Source organism: Myotis brandtii, unplaced genomic scaffold (genome assembly GCF_000412655.1).
Source record: "Myotis brandtii unplaced genomic scaffold, ASM41265v1 scaffold587, whole genome shotgun sequence".
Classification (NCBI taxonomy): Eukaryota; Metazoa; Chordata; class Mammalia; order Chiroptera; family Vespertilionidae; genus Myotis; species Myotis brandtii.
Window position 1 is genome coordinate 760363 of NW_005370207.1, and position 13661 is coordinate 774023.

The window sequence follows — 13661 nt, forward strand, 5'->3', positions numbered from 1 at the left end:
CCCCTAACTGTCCTCCCCTGCAGGCCTGGTCACCCCTAACTGCTCTCCCCTGCTGGCCCGGTCACCCCCAACTGCCCTCCCCTGCTGGCCTTATTGCCCACAAATGCCCTCCTCTGCAGGCCATCTTGTGTCCACATGGGGGCCACCATCTTGTGTGTTGGAGTGATGGTCAATTTGCATATTACCAATTTGCATATATGGTATATTACTTAAAAGCCCTTTTAATAATATAGGATACCCCTTTTCACTCTCAAAGGGTCCTGATTTGAGTGATAAAATATACGGTATATTAGTGGGCTTAGTAAGAACAGTTAAGTCTAGGAAAACGAGTGTGGAGTGGCACAGTTCACAGACAAATATAAACAGAAGGTGGATGGTTCTGTAAGCCTAGCTTGTAAGATGACTTGGAGGAGGAGGGACTTGTGGCTGAGAAGAAAGCATTTTATGGAGAGTAGGCAGCCTAGGCTTGAGACCCCAGGCTATACACTTGATTCTGGATAAAGCTGTTCACTTGAGGCAAGTAGCTTTGTTTTATGGTGAAAAGGGGGACTTGAAAATTTAAATACTTAGTTTTCTTGGAGAATGGGTTGGATAAATCATATGCATACAAGATCTGTTTTTGGTCTTAAAACATCTTTTCTGGGGAGATGGTGAAAGTGACAGGACTTGATAGAGGTAAAGGAATAAAATGGGTGAGATAAAAGTTAGGAGAAATGGGTAAGTACATGTGGGAATACTCAGATGTTCATAAAAGCAGCTGTGAGCAATCTGTATTCCATGTGCAAGGTGAAGGCAGCTTGCCTGAAGTGACTGAGGTCCTGGAAGTTTGGAGGAGAGAAAGGAACAATAACTAAGGCTTCTGAGTTTCTGTTTCTAGTCTTTGAAATACACTAACGTGATGGTAGTGAACTTTTAAACCTTATGAATTCTGTTCCAGGAGGGAAATTCCTTTGTATTATAGCTTTGAATACCAAGGGGCATTTTTATTTCTGGCAGCAACCCCGAACAGTGGATCATCATGCCAAGTGTAATTTATCTGCTTACCTAACAGGACTCTCGCGGGTCTTCATGAAAGTGGTGTGGTCTGTTCCTCCCTTCCCACTGTCTTAAGGGAGAGGAAACTCTGGGACCTGGGTCCCTGAATCTGGCTGAGCTCCATTATTCTGTGTGCGGTAATTGCTTGTGTTATTACTCTTGGCAGGTGAGCCCTTTCACAGCCCGGAGGCCTGGAGGCCGCCTCTATTACTTAAAAGCCCAGTTATCTTGTTAAACTCCTCTCCAGTGAGAGCTTTAGAATCTCCTGAGACCTCCCGCAGCCTCTCTGTGGGGCACAGGCCCAGCTCGCTTTTAACCCTGCCCTGCCCTTGTTAGTCATTGTGAGCCTAGCTCTAGAAGAATAACTTTCTTACCTAGCACGCAGTGTAGGGCTGCTAGCCAGACTGCTTGGTTCCATTAAATTCTTAAGAGGTCCTGTATGGGCTCTGAATGAAAGTTTCTCTACTACTCTTGATTCAGAAGAAAATGTATTTCTTTGATTATCAGCAGGAGAATCTGAAAGCCAATGTAGAGAAGAATAAGCAGTGAAGATAACACAGCACGTTCCAGGCCAAATAGCCTTTTGTTTAACTTCTTGAGGAGGTGTAAAGTTCTGAAGGAGGGTGGGGTGCGCTGGGGCACCAGCATATAGTGGGGAAGGAATGACTTGTTTGGCAATTTTTCCTTTATGACTGTCTCCCTCGGCTTTTAATGATGACATTCTGGGATGGTGCCTTAATTTAGCAATAAAGGACTCTGAAATGTTTATGGTAAATTTGTGATTTGTACTTCTTTATTTTGACATCTAAAATTGACTGTCAGCATTTCAAATAGGAAGAGTTTCCAAACAGGCTTGGAAAATAAAACCAGAAATTTAATGCTTTTCATGGGTAGCATAGAATTTGAATTACTTTAAGTTCTACAGTCAGTTCTGCATATAAACCAAAATGAATGTATTAGATATTCTTTAGAGATGATCCACTCTAAATAGTATTGAGTATTATGCTTAATAATTTAGTTTTTGTATTGCTGTAGGTTCTAAAAATATGTGCATGACTTTACAGAAGCAAATTTGAGGAATAGTGAATGCCACAAATCTTCATTTCTCTGGGATATTTCAGGTATCCTTTTTTAAAATATATGTGTGTTTTTATTTTTTTAAAAATTGATTTCAGAGAGAGGAAAGGAGAGAGAAAGAGAGATAGAAACATCAATGATGAGAGAGAATCATGGATCCTGCCTCACAAGCTCCCTACTGGGGATTGAGTCTGCAACCTGGATATGTGCCCTGATTGGGAATCAGCACCGTGACCTCCTGGTTCATGGGTCGACGTGCAACTACCGAGCCACAGGGCCGGTATACTTTCATTTAGCTGTATCTGGTACCCAAGCCTCCTATCCTACCCCCCTTTTTAAAAATGAAATTTTTATTGTTGAAAGTATTATATATACCCCCTTTTCTCCCCATTGATCTCTTCTAGCCCATCCCCACCCCCACCTCAGGCCTTCACCACCCCATTGTCTGTGTCTATGGGTATGCATATATGCATACAAGTTCTTTGGGTGATCTCTTCCTAATCACCCACCTCCAGCACCTTCCCTCCGAGATTCCTCACTCTGTTCCATGCTTCCATGTCTCTGGATTCATGCAGTTCATCAGTTTATTTTGTTAATTAGATTCCACATATGAGTGAGATCAGTTGATACTTGTCTTTCTCTGACTGACTTATTTCACTTAGCATAATACTCTCCAGGTCCCTCCACGCTGTCTCAAAGGGTAAGAGATCCTTCTTTTTACTGCTGCATAGTATTTCATGTTATGATTTGATTTTTGTACAGTGTACATTTTGCTCAGGGCACAGTGATGGCAGTGCTATAAGGAGGAGAGATAAGAGATGACAGCAGCTACAGACATTGTAGGTAGGAATAGCTGCTTTCTCCCCCTCCCTGGATCAAGAATTGGGGCTGAGCTTCTCTCCTTCCTCTGAGCATTGGAATTGGGGAGGAGGTGTCGGAGTTTAGGGGGAGAGGGTCTGGACATACAGAACCGACTGAGTAGCCCCTGCAATGTAATCTCAGGCTTTCCAACCTGCCTTGGCCACCCCTGCTTCACCTCCATTTGCCCCTAAAGGGAGGAGGAAAAGTCTGCTTGTTACCAGGAATACTTTTTTCTTGGATTTCCTTAACAGAAGAAGGAAATTCTGTTGTATTACAGTCTTGAATACCAAGGGGCATTTTTATTTTTGGCAATAATCCCAAACTTCAAATCATTATGCCTTGCATATGGTAGTGTTTAATAAACGTTGGTTTGATTTGGGGCAACCAGCTCATGGAAGCTTCACTTGCTTAGTGTTTTAGTCTCTGACATCTGCTCTGCTGGCACATAGAAATGGAGATTTTAATTGGGAAAAACCTATAATCAGCAGGTAATCTCAGATACCGTTCTACCAGACAGCTCCCCAAATGCTTGTTTCTACATGTGGCTAGTGGGACATTAGGATTGGGGGATTTCAGCTCTAGTCCTTGCTCTGCCATCAATACTTTATTTTAAGCAAAAGTCACTTTACCTGTCTTGCTTGCTTTTTCATCTGTAAAATCAAAGGGCTCAGATTAGATGCTCTCTGCATTTGTCCTTTTTCTGTAGATCTTTATAGTCTTCCTGAGATTGAAACTCCCTTATTTCCAAACTGAGGCCCAAGTTGTGGTATAGCTGGCCTGGGAGCAGCCACTTAAGCTTGTCTCTGCTGAATGTGCTAGTTCACCCAGAGCGAGTGAAATGGCACGCCACGAGGCCATGGGCTTCTCGTTCATTATGTGAATGCCGGGCTCTCTTAATCGAGGTTTGCTTCTTGCTCTTGCCAGAAAAAGAAAGAAGAGCTGGCCGAAGAAGCTGGCTGTGTTGGCAAGTATCCTGGGAAAGACCTCCCAGACCACACAGCGTATGTTCTTTTGGGACTGCTTGCTCTTTGTCTAAAAGACTTTTTAATTTTCAAGAGATGATTCTTCCTGTGGAGGCAATAGCTCTGGCTGATAGGAAGCTTTTTCCTGATAGACTTTCTCTAATTTAGTTTCTTTTTAGTTATTCTTGCTTTAATTCTGTTTCTTTAGAATTTTTCTGCTTCATTAAAGTGTATGTAATGAATTGTTCTTAGCCTCAACAATTCCTTCTTTATCCTCTGATGGTATTTTTAGGTGGAGAAAATGCTTTTTCCAGGGAAGAGTCCTCCCTGGCTTGCTGCTTTGTCTGGCAGCTCTTACACCTGCAGCCTTTGGGTTGTGGCAGTTGTGGGCTCCCTGAGGGCACTCTGGACCTTTCAGCCCAACTTTCTGGTTCTCCTTTCTGTGTCACATAGGGAAAGGACTTCATTGTACTTGCTCTATTGTTCTCAGAAAGCTTGCATTGTTTTCAGTCATTTTCACCTTTAAGAGCTTTGTAGATTTCACTGTAGTTTTGCTTCCTCCCTGTGACTTCTATCTTGTTATCTGTAGAGGACTTGAAAGTTTATAGTAGCCTTCCATTTTGTAGTGAATCACCATGTCTGACTTTAGGTTCTGAGTCAGTTGCCTTTTTATTTTTATTTTATTTTTTGTTAGTCCTCACCCAAGGATATTTTTTCCATTGATTTTTAGAGTGAGTGGAAGGAAGGGAGGGAGAGAAACATCAGTGCGAGAGAGACACATTGATTGGTTGCTTCCTGCACACACCCCTGACCCTGGCCCAGGATCAAACTGCAACCCAGGTACATGCCTTTGACTGGAAATCCAACCCTTCAGTGTGTAGGCAGATGCTCTAACCAGTGAGCACACTGTCCAGGACAGGGCTGCCTTTAAAAAAATGTTAGTGTTGTTCAGCTAAGCATCTAATGTTCCTACAAAATATGGAAAACCTCTGTAGGATTGATATACATTTTTATGTCCCCATGCTTTTATACTTCTATATTGGACCTTAACTTTTTTAAACATTGAAATAAATACACATACCATAAAATTCACCTTCTTAAAGTATACATACAGTTCAGTGGTTTTTACTGTATTCACACAACTGGCACCACTGTCTAATTCCACAACATTTTCATTGATAAGGCAAAAGAAAAAGAAAACCTGTACCCATTAACAGTTACTTCCTGTTTTTCCATCCCTTCAGCCTTTGGGAACCACTAATCTACTTTCTGTCTCTATAGATTTGCCTATTCAAGACATTTCATATAAATGGAGTCATTCAATATGTGGCTTTTTCTGTTTGGCTTCTTTCACTTAGCATAATGTTTTCAAGATTCGTCCATGTTGTAGCATCAATCAGGACTTCATTTCTTTTTATTTTTTTATTTTTATTGATTTCAGGTAGGAAGGGAGAGGGAGAGAGACACATCAGTGATGAGAGAGAATCATTGATAGGCTGCCTCCTGCATGCCCCCCACTAGGGATCGAGCCTGCAACCGGGGCATGTGCCCTGACTGGGAATTGAACCACAACCTCTGGGTTCATAGGTCGACATTTAACCATCGAGCCACGTTGGCCAGGCAGGACTTCATTCCTTTTTAATTTCTGAATAATAACATATTATGGGTAAACCACATTTTATTTCTCTATTCATAAGTTGGACATCTGGGTTGTTTCCACTCCTTTTGGCTATTATGAACAGTATTGCAATACATATTTTATACAAGTTTTTGTGGGACATGTTTTATTTTTCTTAGGTATATATGGACTTGCTGGGTGATATGGTAACTCATTGCTTAACTTTTGAGATGCTGCCGGACTGTTCTCCGTAGTGACTGCATCATCAACAATCTATACAGCTTTGGATTTCTCCACATTCTTGCCAATACTTGTTATTGTTTGTCTTATTGATTATAGTTATGGTAATTGCTGTGAAGTGATGTCATAGTGGTTTTGATTTGCATTTCCCTCATGACTAATGATGTTGAGCATTTTTTCATGTGCTCTTGGCCATTTGTATATCTTCTTTGGTTACGTGTCTTTTCAAATCCTTTGTCCATTTTTAATTGGGTTGCCTTTATTGTTGGGTTATGGTAGTTCTTTATTCTAGATTCTAGACTTTTATCCAATACATGTTTTTCTTTTCATTTTCTTAAACAAGCACAATGTTTTTAATTTTGATGAAGTTCAATTTATCTTTTTTTTTGGGGGGGTGTTTCTTGTGCTTTTTCAGGTGATATCATATCTAAGAAATTATTGCCTAATCCAAGGCCATGAAGATTTACACTTTTGTTTTCTTCTAAGAGTTTTATCATTTAACTCTTGCATTTAGGTTTCTTACATCTTATTGGTTATAATTATGGTAATTGCTGGGTGATACAGTAACTCTTTGTTTCACTTTCTGAGCAAAACCTCTACCTCACAAAACAAAAGTTAACATCATTATTTTGCACATGGATACCCAGTTTTCAATTTTTGTTGAAAGGATTCTTGCCCCATTAAATTATCTTGGCACCCTTGTTGAAATTTAACTGACTATAAATGTGTGGATTTATTTTGGGCCTGTTTTTGGGTAACATTTTAGTATTCATTAGATAGCTGTCATTATTCTTCATATTGGCAAATATTGCTAAGGTATACCTGTTATATCTTAACAGGTTGACATAAGAACTATTATATCTTAACATGTTGGTAGACCAGTTAAGCCAGTCCTTGTAGAGCTAGTGAGATGCTCTCAGCTATTAGATTCCGTTCTCTGACCAAGATGATTTTTGCTTTGGGCTGTGAAAAAAATACTGGCTTCATTGACATGCGTAAGGATTTCTGTACCATTGCTTTCTTTGCCCTAAGTATAGTGTGGTTAGGTTTTTAAGAATTATTCTATTTTCTGGTGTCTGTGGTCTGGAGGTTTAAGAGTTAAATGCACCAAATAGTTTATCAGGATCTAATGAAGATCTATTGTGGTGTTCCTGTTGCTGAGCAACATTTCAGTGGCTACCCATGAAGTGTAAATCTCCTAGTAAACCTGTAAGTGGGTTTGAACAGTTTGAGTCTCCATTTTCCTTCTCAGCTGGCTTATTTCAGCCTTTGTCACCATCCAATGTGTGCCCTGAAGCCAGTTCCTCTGAATCACGCTGAGTCCCTCTGCAATCTTTCTTGGCAGAGCTGAGAAATGTCTAATCCATAACCTCAATCAAACTGACTCATTGTGACAGCTATTTTCACAAACCTCCTAATGTGTCAGGTAGGACCAAGATCATTTTTCTAGAATGTCACTTTATTAATGTAATATGATAAAGCAGTTACCATATGACTTGCTTTCTATGCCTTATAAATTAGCAATTAAGGATAATTACCGCATCCATGAAAGTTTGCAACATGAATCAGTATAGCTTTGGCAGAACAATTACCCATGACAGTTTCCTCTCAATCTTAATATTTCTCTGAAATTAAAATTTCGATAAACGATATATTTTACTTATGTTTATTGTTTGTCTATCTTCCCCCAGTAGAATGTCAGCTTTCCAGGAATAGACATTTTTGTCTTTTATTTCACTGAAGTGAACCATTTGCCACATAGTAGGAATTCATACATTTCTATTGAGTTAATAAAGGATAAATTAATCAGTCAATGACAAAAACTATGAAAATAATCAACTCAGATGTCAGATCTTTCACAGAGGAAAAATGACTTGTTTTGATGTCACATGAGACAAAAATTGTTTGGTATATAGACCCTGGTTCTTTTTCATGTTTTACTTCAAGACATTTTAAGTATTTTTTTCCCCCTAGAAGCTATTTCTCCTTGGTTTTATTTGGTGGAGAACCTTAGGTAAGAGAAGGGCATTGAAGTATTTTTATTGAGGAAGAACTTGAGTGAAGGCTCTTGACCAGTGAGGCAGGTGGAGGGAGTTTAACAGTACATGGAAGATGAAATGGAGATAGTTCCAAACAAACTAGACCTCCTTTCTGCTACTTTGGTTCCTATAAATACTAGGAAGGAGACTAGTTCTTCCCTATAGACCTGTCTCTCTTCCTTCTGTGATGGTCTGCAGAGAGTTTCTTCCTGCCTCTCTGCCAAGGCTATGGTCAAAAGAGGGGAGAGAGTTACAGAAGACAGATGTACATGAGTCAGCCCTTTTCTCCTGGGGGAATAGGAATAGCAGCGTCTGCCATATGAGTGTTCCTGTGGCATAGGAAGTTGAATTGTTGACTGCTGCTTGATATTATATATACACTAGTGGCCCAGTGCATGAAATTCGTGCACATTAAAAGGGAATTAATTAGAGGAAATATTTTAATATTGCTATTTGCCCTTTCTCTATAATAGAAATGTCAGAGATGAAAGAAAATTAGTAAAATGTATATGAAAATCTTCCTCTTGCCGAAACCGGTTTGGCTCAGTGGATAGAGCGTCGGCCTGCGGACTGAAAGGTCCCAGGTTCGATTCCGGTCAAGGGCATGTACCTGGGTTGCGGGCACATCCCCAGTGGGAGATGTGCAGGAGGCAGCTGATGGATGTTTCTAACTCTCTATCTCTCTTCCTTCCTCTCTGTAAAAAATCAATAAAATATATTTAAAAAAAAAAAAATCTTCCTCTTGTCAGAGTCTGGGGAGTGCCGTGGGACCCAGAGTCAAGTTCCCGCCCATCTATGTGCGCCTTGAAATCACATGAGATCCAGACCCGGCCAGGCCCACCCCCATTGGGCGATATCCAGACCCGGCTGGCCTCACCCCATCAAGCCCCGCCAGGTGGAGGGCGCAGCCTCCGATCCCCCCATCAAGTCCTGCCGGGTGGGAAGTGCAGCTTCAGGGCCCCCGTCAAGCCCCGCCGTGGGGGGCACAGCCTCAGGTCCCCCGCACACGCTGGGTGGGGGGCGCAGCCTCAGGTCCCAGCTGATCTCTCGTTATGGGAACCCTGCCTCCGCTGCGGGCGTAGCCATCTTGTGACAGTGTGAGGGTTAATTTGCATATTACCTCATTTTATTATACTAGAGGCCCAGTGCACGAAATTTGTGCACGGGTGGGGGGGTCCTCTCAGCCCAGCCTGCACCCTCTCCAATCCAGGACCCCTTGGGGGATGTCTGACTGCTGGTTTAGGCCTGATTTCGGGGATTGGGCCTAAACCGGCAGTCAGACATCTCTCTCATAATCCTGGACCTCTGGCTTCTAATTGCTCACCTGCCTGCCTGCCTGATCGTCTCTCACTGCCTCTGTGTGCTGGCCTGATTGCCTCTAACTGCACCCCCTACCAGCCTGGTTGCCCCGAACTGCCCCCCTCTGCCGGCCTGTTCGCCCCTAACGGCCCCCCTTCCGCTGGCCTGGTTGCCCCCAACTGCCTGCCCCCCACCGGCCTGGTTGCTGCACGCAGCCTGCTGTTCAGTCGTTAGGTCGTTCCTCACTAACCCCCCTGCCGGCCTGGTCGTAGGCAGCTATCTTGTGAGGACATGAGGGTTAATTTGCATATTACCTCTTTATTATATAGGATTGATAGGATCAGTATAAAAGTTGTAGAGCAGCCTCTAAAATAAAAGTCATCTCTCTGCAGTATTAATTCATTATTTGGAGTAGTATAAAAGGTTCTGATAGCAGTTTTTAGAATAACATTCCTGGAGAGTGGAGGTTATACAAAGGAAGCTTTGCAAAATTCCTATGCACAAGTTGTCTGCCAAAGGCCTTAATGGAACCAGGATAATAGTTATAGACCCACTGTTCCCCAGGAACCTAGTGTACTAGGTAGAGGCATTAGAGATAATACCTTTCTGATATATTTAGGGGAAAGGGAGGACTCTTCTCATCATTCATTCTGTTCTTGAGCTTTCCAGTGACCTTTGTCAGACTTGAGAAATAAGGGCTGTATCCTAGCCTTGTTAGTGCTCATTTATCAGAGTTTACTTGATTAGTTAAGGTGAGTTTTCTTGTAAATGGGCCTTAGCTGTTAACTGGGCTTACCAAGAGGTACTGGCTCTTGGGGGAGTGCTTTATTACTTTTTATGAAAACTTGACTAAAACTGAGGAGCAGGCATTGGAGACAGATGCTCTGATTTTTCTGCTGCATGTAGCTGGGCTCTCCTCCTGTTTGAAATTTTGGCATGAATGATTTCAAGTGTAGGTATTCTAGCATGTGCTATTCTTGTTCCTGCCACTTGTGAGGAATTAACTATAAATGAATTAACTATAAAAGAGCAGTTCTCTTTTTCTTTTCTTTGGTCCTCATTTCAAGAGCATGAAGCAGCCTCTGCCTTAGTAGACATGTTCTTCCCTGGCTTTGCTTCGTTTGAGAGTGTGTCTTATTAGAATGTCAGTTCCCTAGGATTATATCCAGGGCATGAGTTCTCAGGAAAGGCTGGGGCTAGGCTGTTTGGCTGGAAGCTGTAAAGTTTAATCCTTGGTCACACCTGATCAGAAAGGATAAAAATGAAGAACATGACTTGTAACTGGTAAGGAGACAGTCTTTATTGTGTGTGTCATGGTGTAGCTTCAATCATCTAGGGAGGAGCCATTAAGACCAAGGTCTGTGTGCTGAAGGTATTGGGGATATTTAGACATTGATTAGAACACTATTTTTTAAGAAGTTTGAATATGTGTATTTGTTGGACAGAATTTCTATAAAAAGTAGTAGAATGGATAAATGAATTGTGTAAAGTTATACAATGGAATAAATACTATACAGCTGTGAAAGTGAATAAATTAGTGTTTCACATGATTATGAATGAGTTTTACAAAAAACCCCCTACAAAAAACAATGAGCAAGAGAAGCAAGTTACTGACGGGTACATGCAGTAGACTCAATTTATATAGAGTTCAGAAATAGGCAAAATGAAACCACATTGCTTAGTGATCTGTACTTAGATGGCAAAACTGTACTAGTACAGCAGAGCAAGGGAGGGATTATCACAATGGCCAGGATAATGGTGATTGGGAGAAGGAAGGGGCTAAAGTAGAGAGGGACATGGAGAGGATCCAAGGTTCTGGCAATGTTCTCGTTCTTGGGTGGTGGTTACTCAGTTATTTGTTTACCTTATTATTTAACATGTACATTTATGTTTCAGTGTACTTTCGTATTTATATTAATATTTTATAACTTAAAGTGTGAGTTAAGGTGGAGAGGTGAAGGGGAATTGTCAGCTAAGCAGATGTGTATAGGAGAGGCTGCCCTTCGTACTCCTTCCCGTTTCCCTTTGATTCAACTTCCTTTTCCAAGGACTGTTCCTTTAGTAAGAACGCCACGTTGGCAAACTCCACAATCTTGTATCTATGAACTTGTCAGCAGCTCTTCTGGTTTTGAAGCTTGGAAATGAGGGTCTTTCAGATCTAGTGAAGCCAGTGCTTGAGCCCAACTGTTCATTAAGTCATGTCTCACTGAGCAAAGACAACTTGAATAGTTGGGTAATGTCATTTTTTCTTTACTCCTTTTCTTCTCTTCTCCCACTTGAAATCCTCCTTTCTTCTCCCCTGCAAATGTTTAAAAGTTAAATACCAGTGAGCTTCAGAGCTCTTTTCACAGTTGCAAGGGGATTCTATGCCTGGTATCTTTGATTAGAGAGATAAAAGGAGCTGCTGTGCTTAGGAGCCTTAAGGTGCTTCTTAGATTTTTCTGCTTCAATCATCTAGATTAGAACATGGGCTTTCTAGATTACTTCTGTATTTTTTCTCTCGTAGCCTAGACTCTGAGTGCTGTGACCAATGGAAGTGTGAGCACTGGGCTCTGGTTCCACTGCTCTTACTCAGCTTCTTCTGATGGTGTGTAGGGGCTTCTTCCTCCAGTTTGCCTTTTTGTGGGCCTTCCATGTCTTCTGCGCTGGAATGGAATGTATGGATGGAGACATTAACTTCCTAATAGTTGAAAAGAACACAGGTGGTGGTGCTTGCAGGGATTACATTATAAAGGTCATTAACCTCCGTCTGATTTACCTCTTCACCCTGATCAGTCTGTTTTATGACTTCTGTAGCATTTGTTAAATTCCTACTTGTATTTCTGGGTGAGATCATTTCAGAGTGGGTGTTTCTCTTATAAAATTAAAAATAATCTTGTTTGGCCTTGCCAAATGGCTCAGTTGGTTGGAGCGTCATCCCACAGGCTGTGGGTTTGATTCCCATTAGGGCACATACCTACGTTGTGTTTTTGATCCCTGGTCAGGGTGCATACGAGAGGCACCAATCAATGTTTCTCTTTCAAATTGATGTTTCTCTCTCTCTCTCTTTCAAATCGGGTGAAGAGTAAAAAAATAATAATCTCATTCATTTACTCAACAAATACTTAAGTGCCTTCAAGGTGTCAAGTACAGTTCTACATGTTGTGGGTACAGTACTGAACAGTCTATATTATGGTGCTGTTGCCTCCAGATCACTAATTTTCTTTTATTTTCCTCCTCACCCTCAGGTCCTGTCAGGGTGTGCCATCATTGTCCGAGGGCAGCCTCGTGGTGGGCCTCCTCCTGAGAGACAGATCAACCTTAGCAACATTCGAGCTGGAAACCTTGCCCGCCGGGCGGCTGCAGCACAACCAGATGCAAAAGATACCCCTGATGAGGTAGGTTCTTCCTGAGGCCTCCCTGAGGCCTTCCTGAGGCTGTGGACCCAGAGGGTAGCCCAGTCTTGACCGATGGAAGGTTGATCTGCACTTTCTTTTCTGTATATTTTGATTGTTTTTATATCACAGGAATGATGACCCTGGACATACCCACAGTGTCTTGCATCGGTTTGGGTTTGTATACATTCATTGCCCTTGAGGGCTTTTTCTCATACCTTTTCCCTTTTCAGGTTTGTCTGTTTTCCTCCTCCATCTCTTGGAATAGATTAGAACATTTCCTAGGTAGTCTCGGCCATTTGAGGTTGGCGTTGGTTTTGGCAGAGCTCTTTTATTAATTTATGTTTGAATTCTCCACTCACATTCAAAATTTAGAAGGGTATTCAGTGAAAAATCAAGTTCTTCTCCCTAAGGACTATTGACGTTACTAGTATTTTGTGTCTTCCTCCAGGGAAATTTATTGCCTGTGCAAGTACTCTCATTTTTCTAATGGTAGCATACTATAAACACTAGACCTGTGCTTTATTACAGATTCTTAATCTGGGATCCATAAAGGCAAGTTTGCAGAATTTTGTGTAAACATGAATTTTTAAGGAAGGGAGATTTTATCAGTTTCTCAAAGCAACTATGGCTCAATACTAGTCAGGAACCATTGTGTTATGGTGATTTGAGAAACTTCTGAGCTTTTGCTCCACCATCCCCTCCTTATCCTTTTTCCCCCCATCACTAACGCCTAACCTACCTAGCCTTCCCTGTGGTCTGCCTTGGGCTCCTTCAGGTCTTACCTCTCCAGGCAGCTGCTACGAGTCCTAATTTGGTATTGTTTAGTCTTCTTGGTTCCTATAATTTCAAACATCAGCTCTTGTCTCTCCTTTAGTTGTGCTTTGGTTTTCAAAAATGAAATTTCTGGATTCTAATTATTTTTTCTTTGTCCCAACTTAATGATGTTGGACAAGTTGGTACCTCAGCTGTTTTCTGCTATTTCCCTGACATACCAGTTCATGGGGATCTTTTATTGAGGGAAAATGTTTAGTTTTTTTCATCTGTAATAGAGAGTATTTTGTTTGAATTAAGAAGGCAGTGAAGGCCCTAGCTCGTTTGGCTCAGTGGATAGAGCATTGGTCTGCAGCAACGCCCCCCCCCCCCCCCCCCCCCC

At 41.7% G+C, this 13661-nt stretch overlaps 1 protein-coding gene across 1 annotated transcript in view; it reads left to right on the forward strand.

Moving 5' to 3' along the window:
* The window catches only part of SND1 (staphylococcal nuclease and tudor domain containing 1), a 445445-nt gene that overhangs the window by 13154 nt on the left and 418630 nt on the right, over window positions 1–13661 (forward strand). Inside the window, exon 2 of the mRNA XM_005879181.2 lies at window positions 12359–12508. Within this exon, the coding sequence (XP_005879243.1) occupies window positions 12359–12508 (150 nt within the window). The remainder of the gene's footprint in view (window positions 1–12358; window positions 12509–13661) is intronic.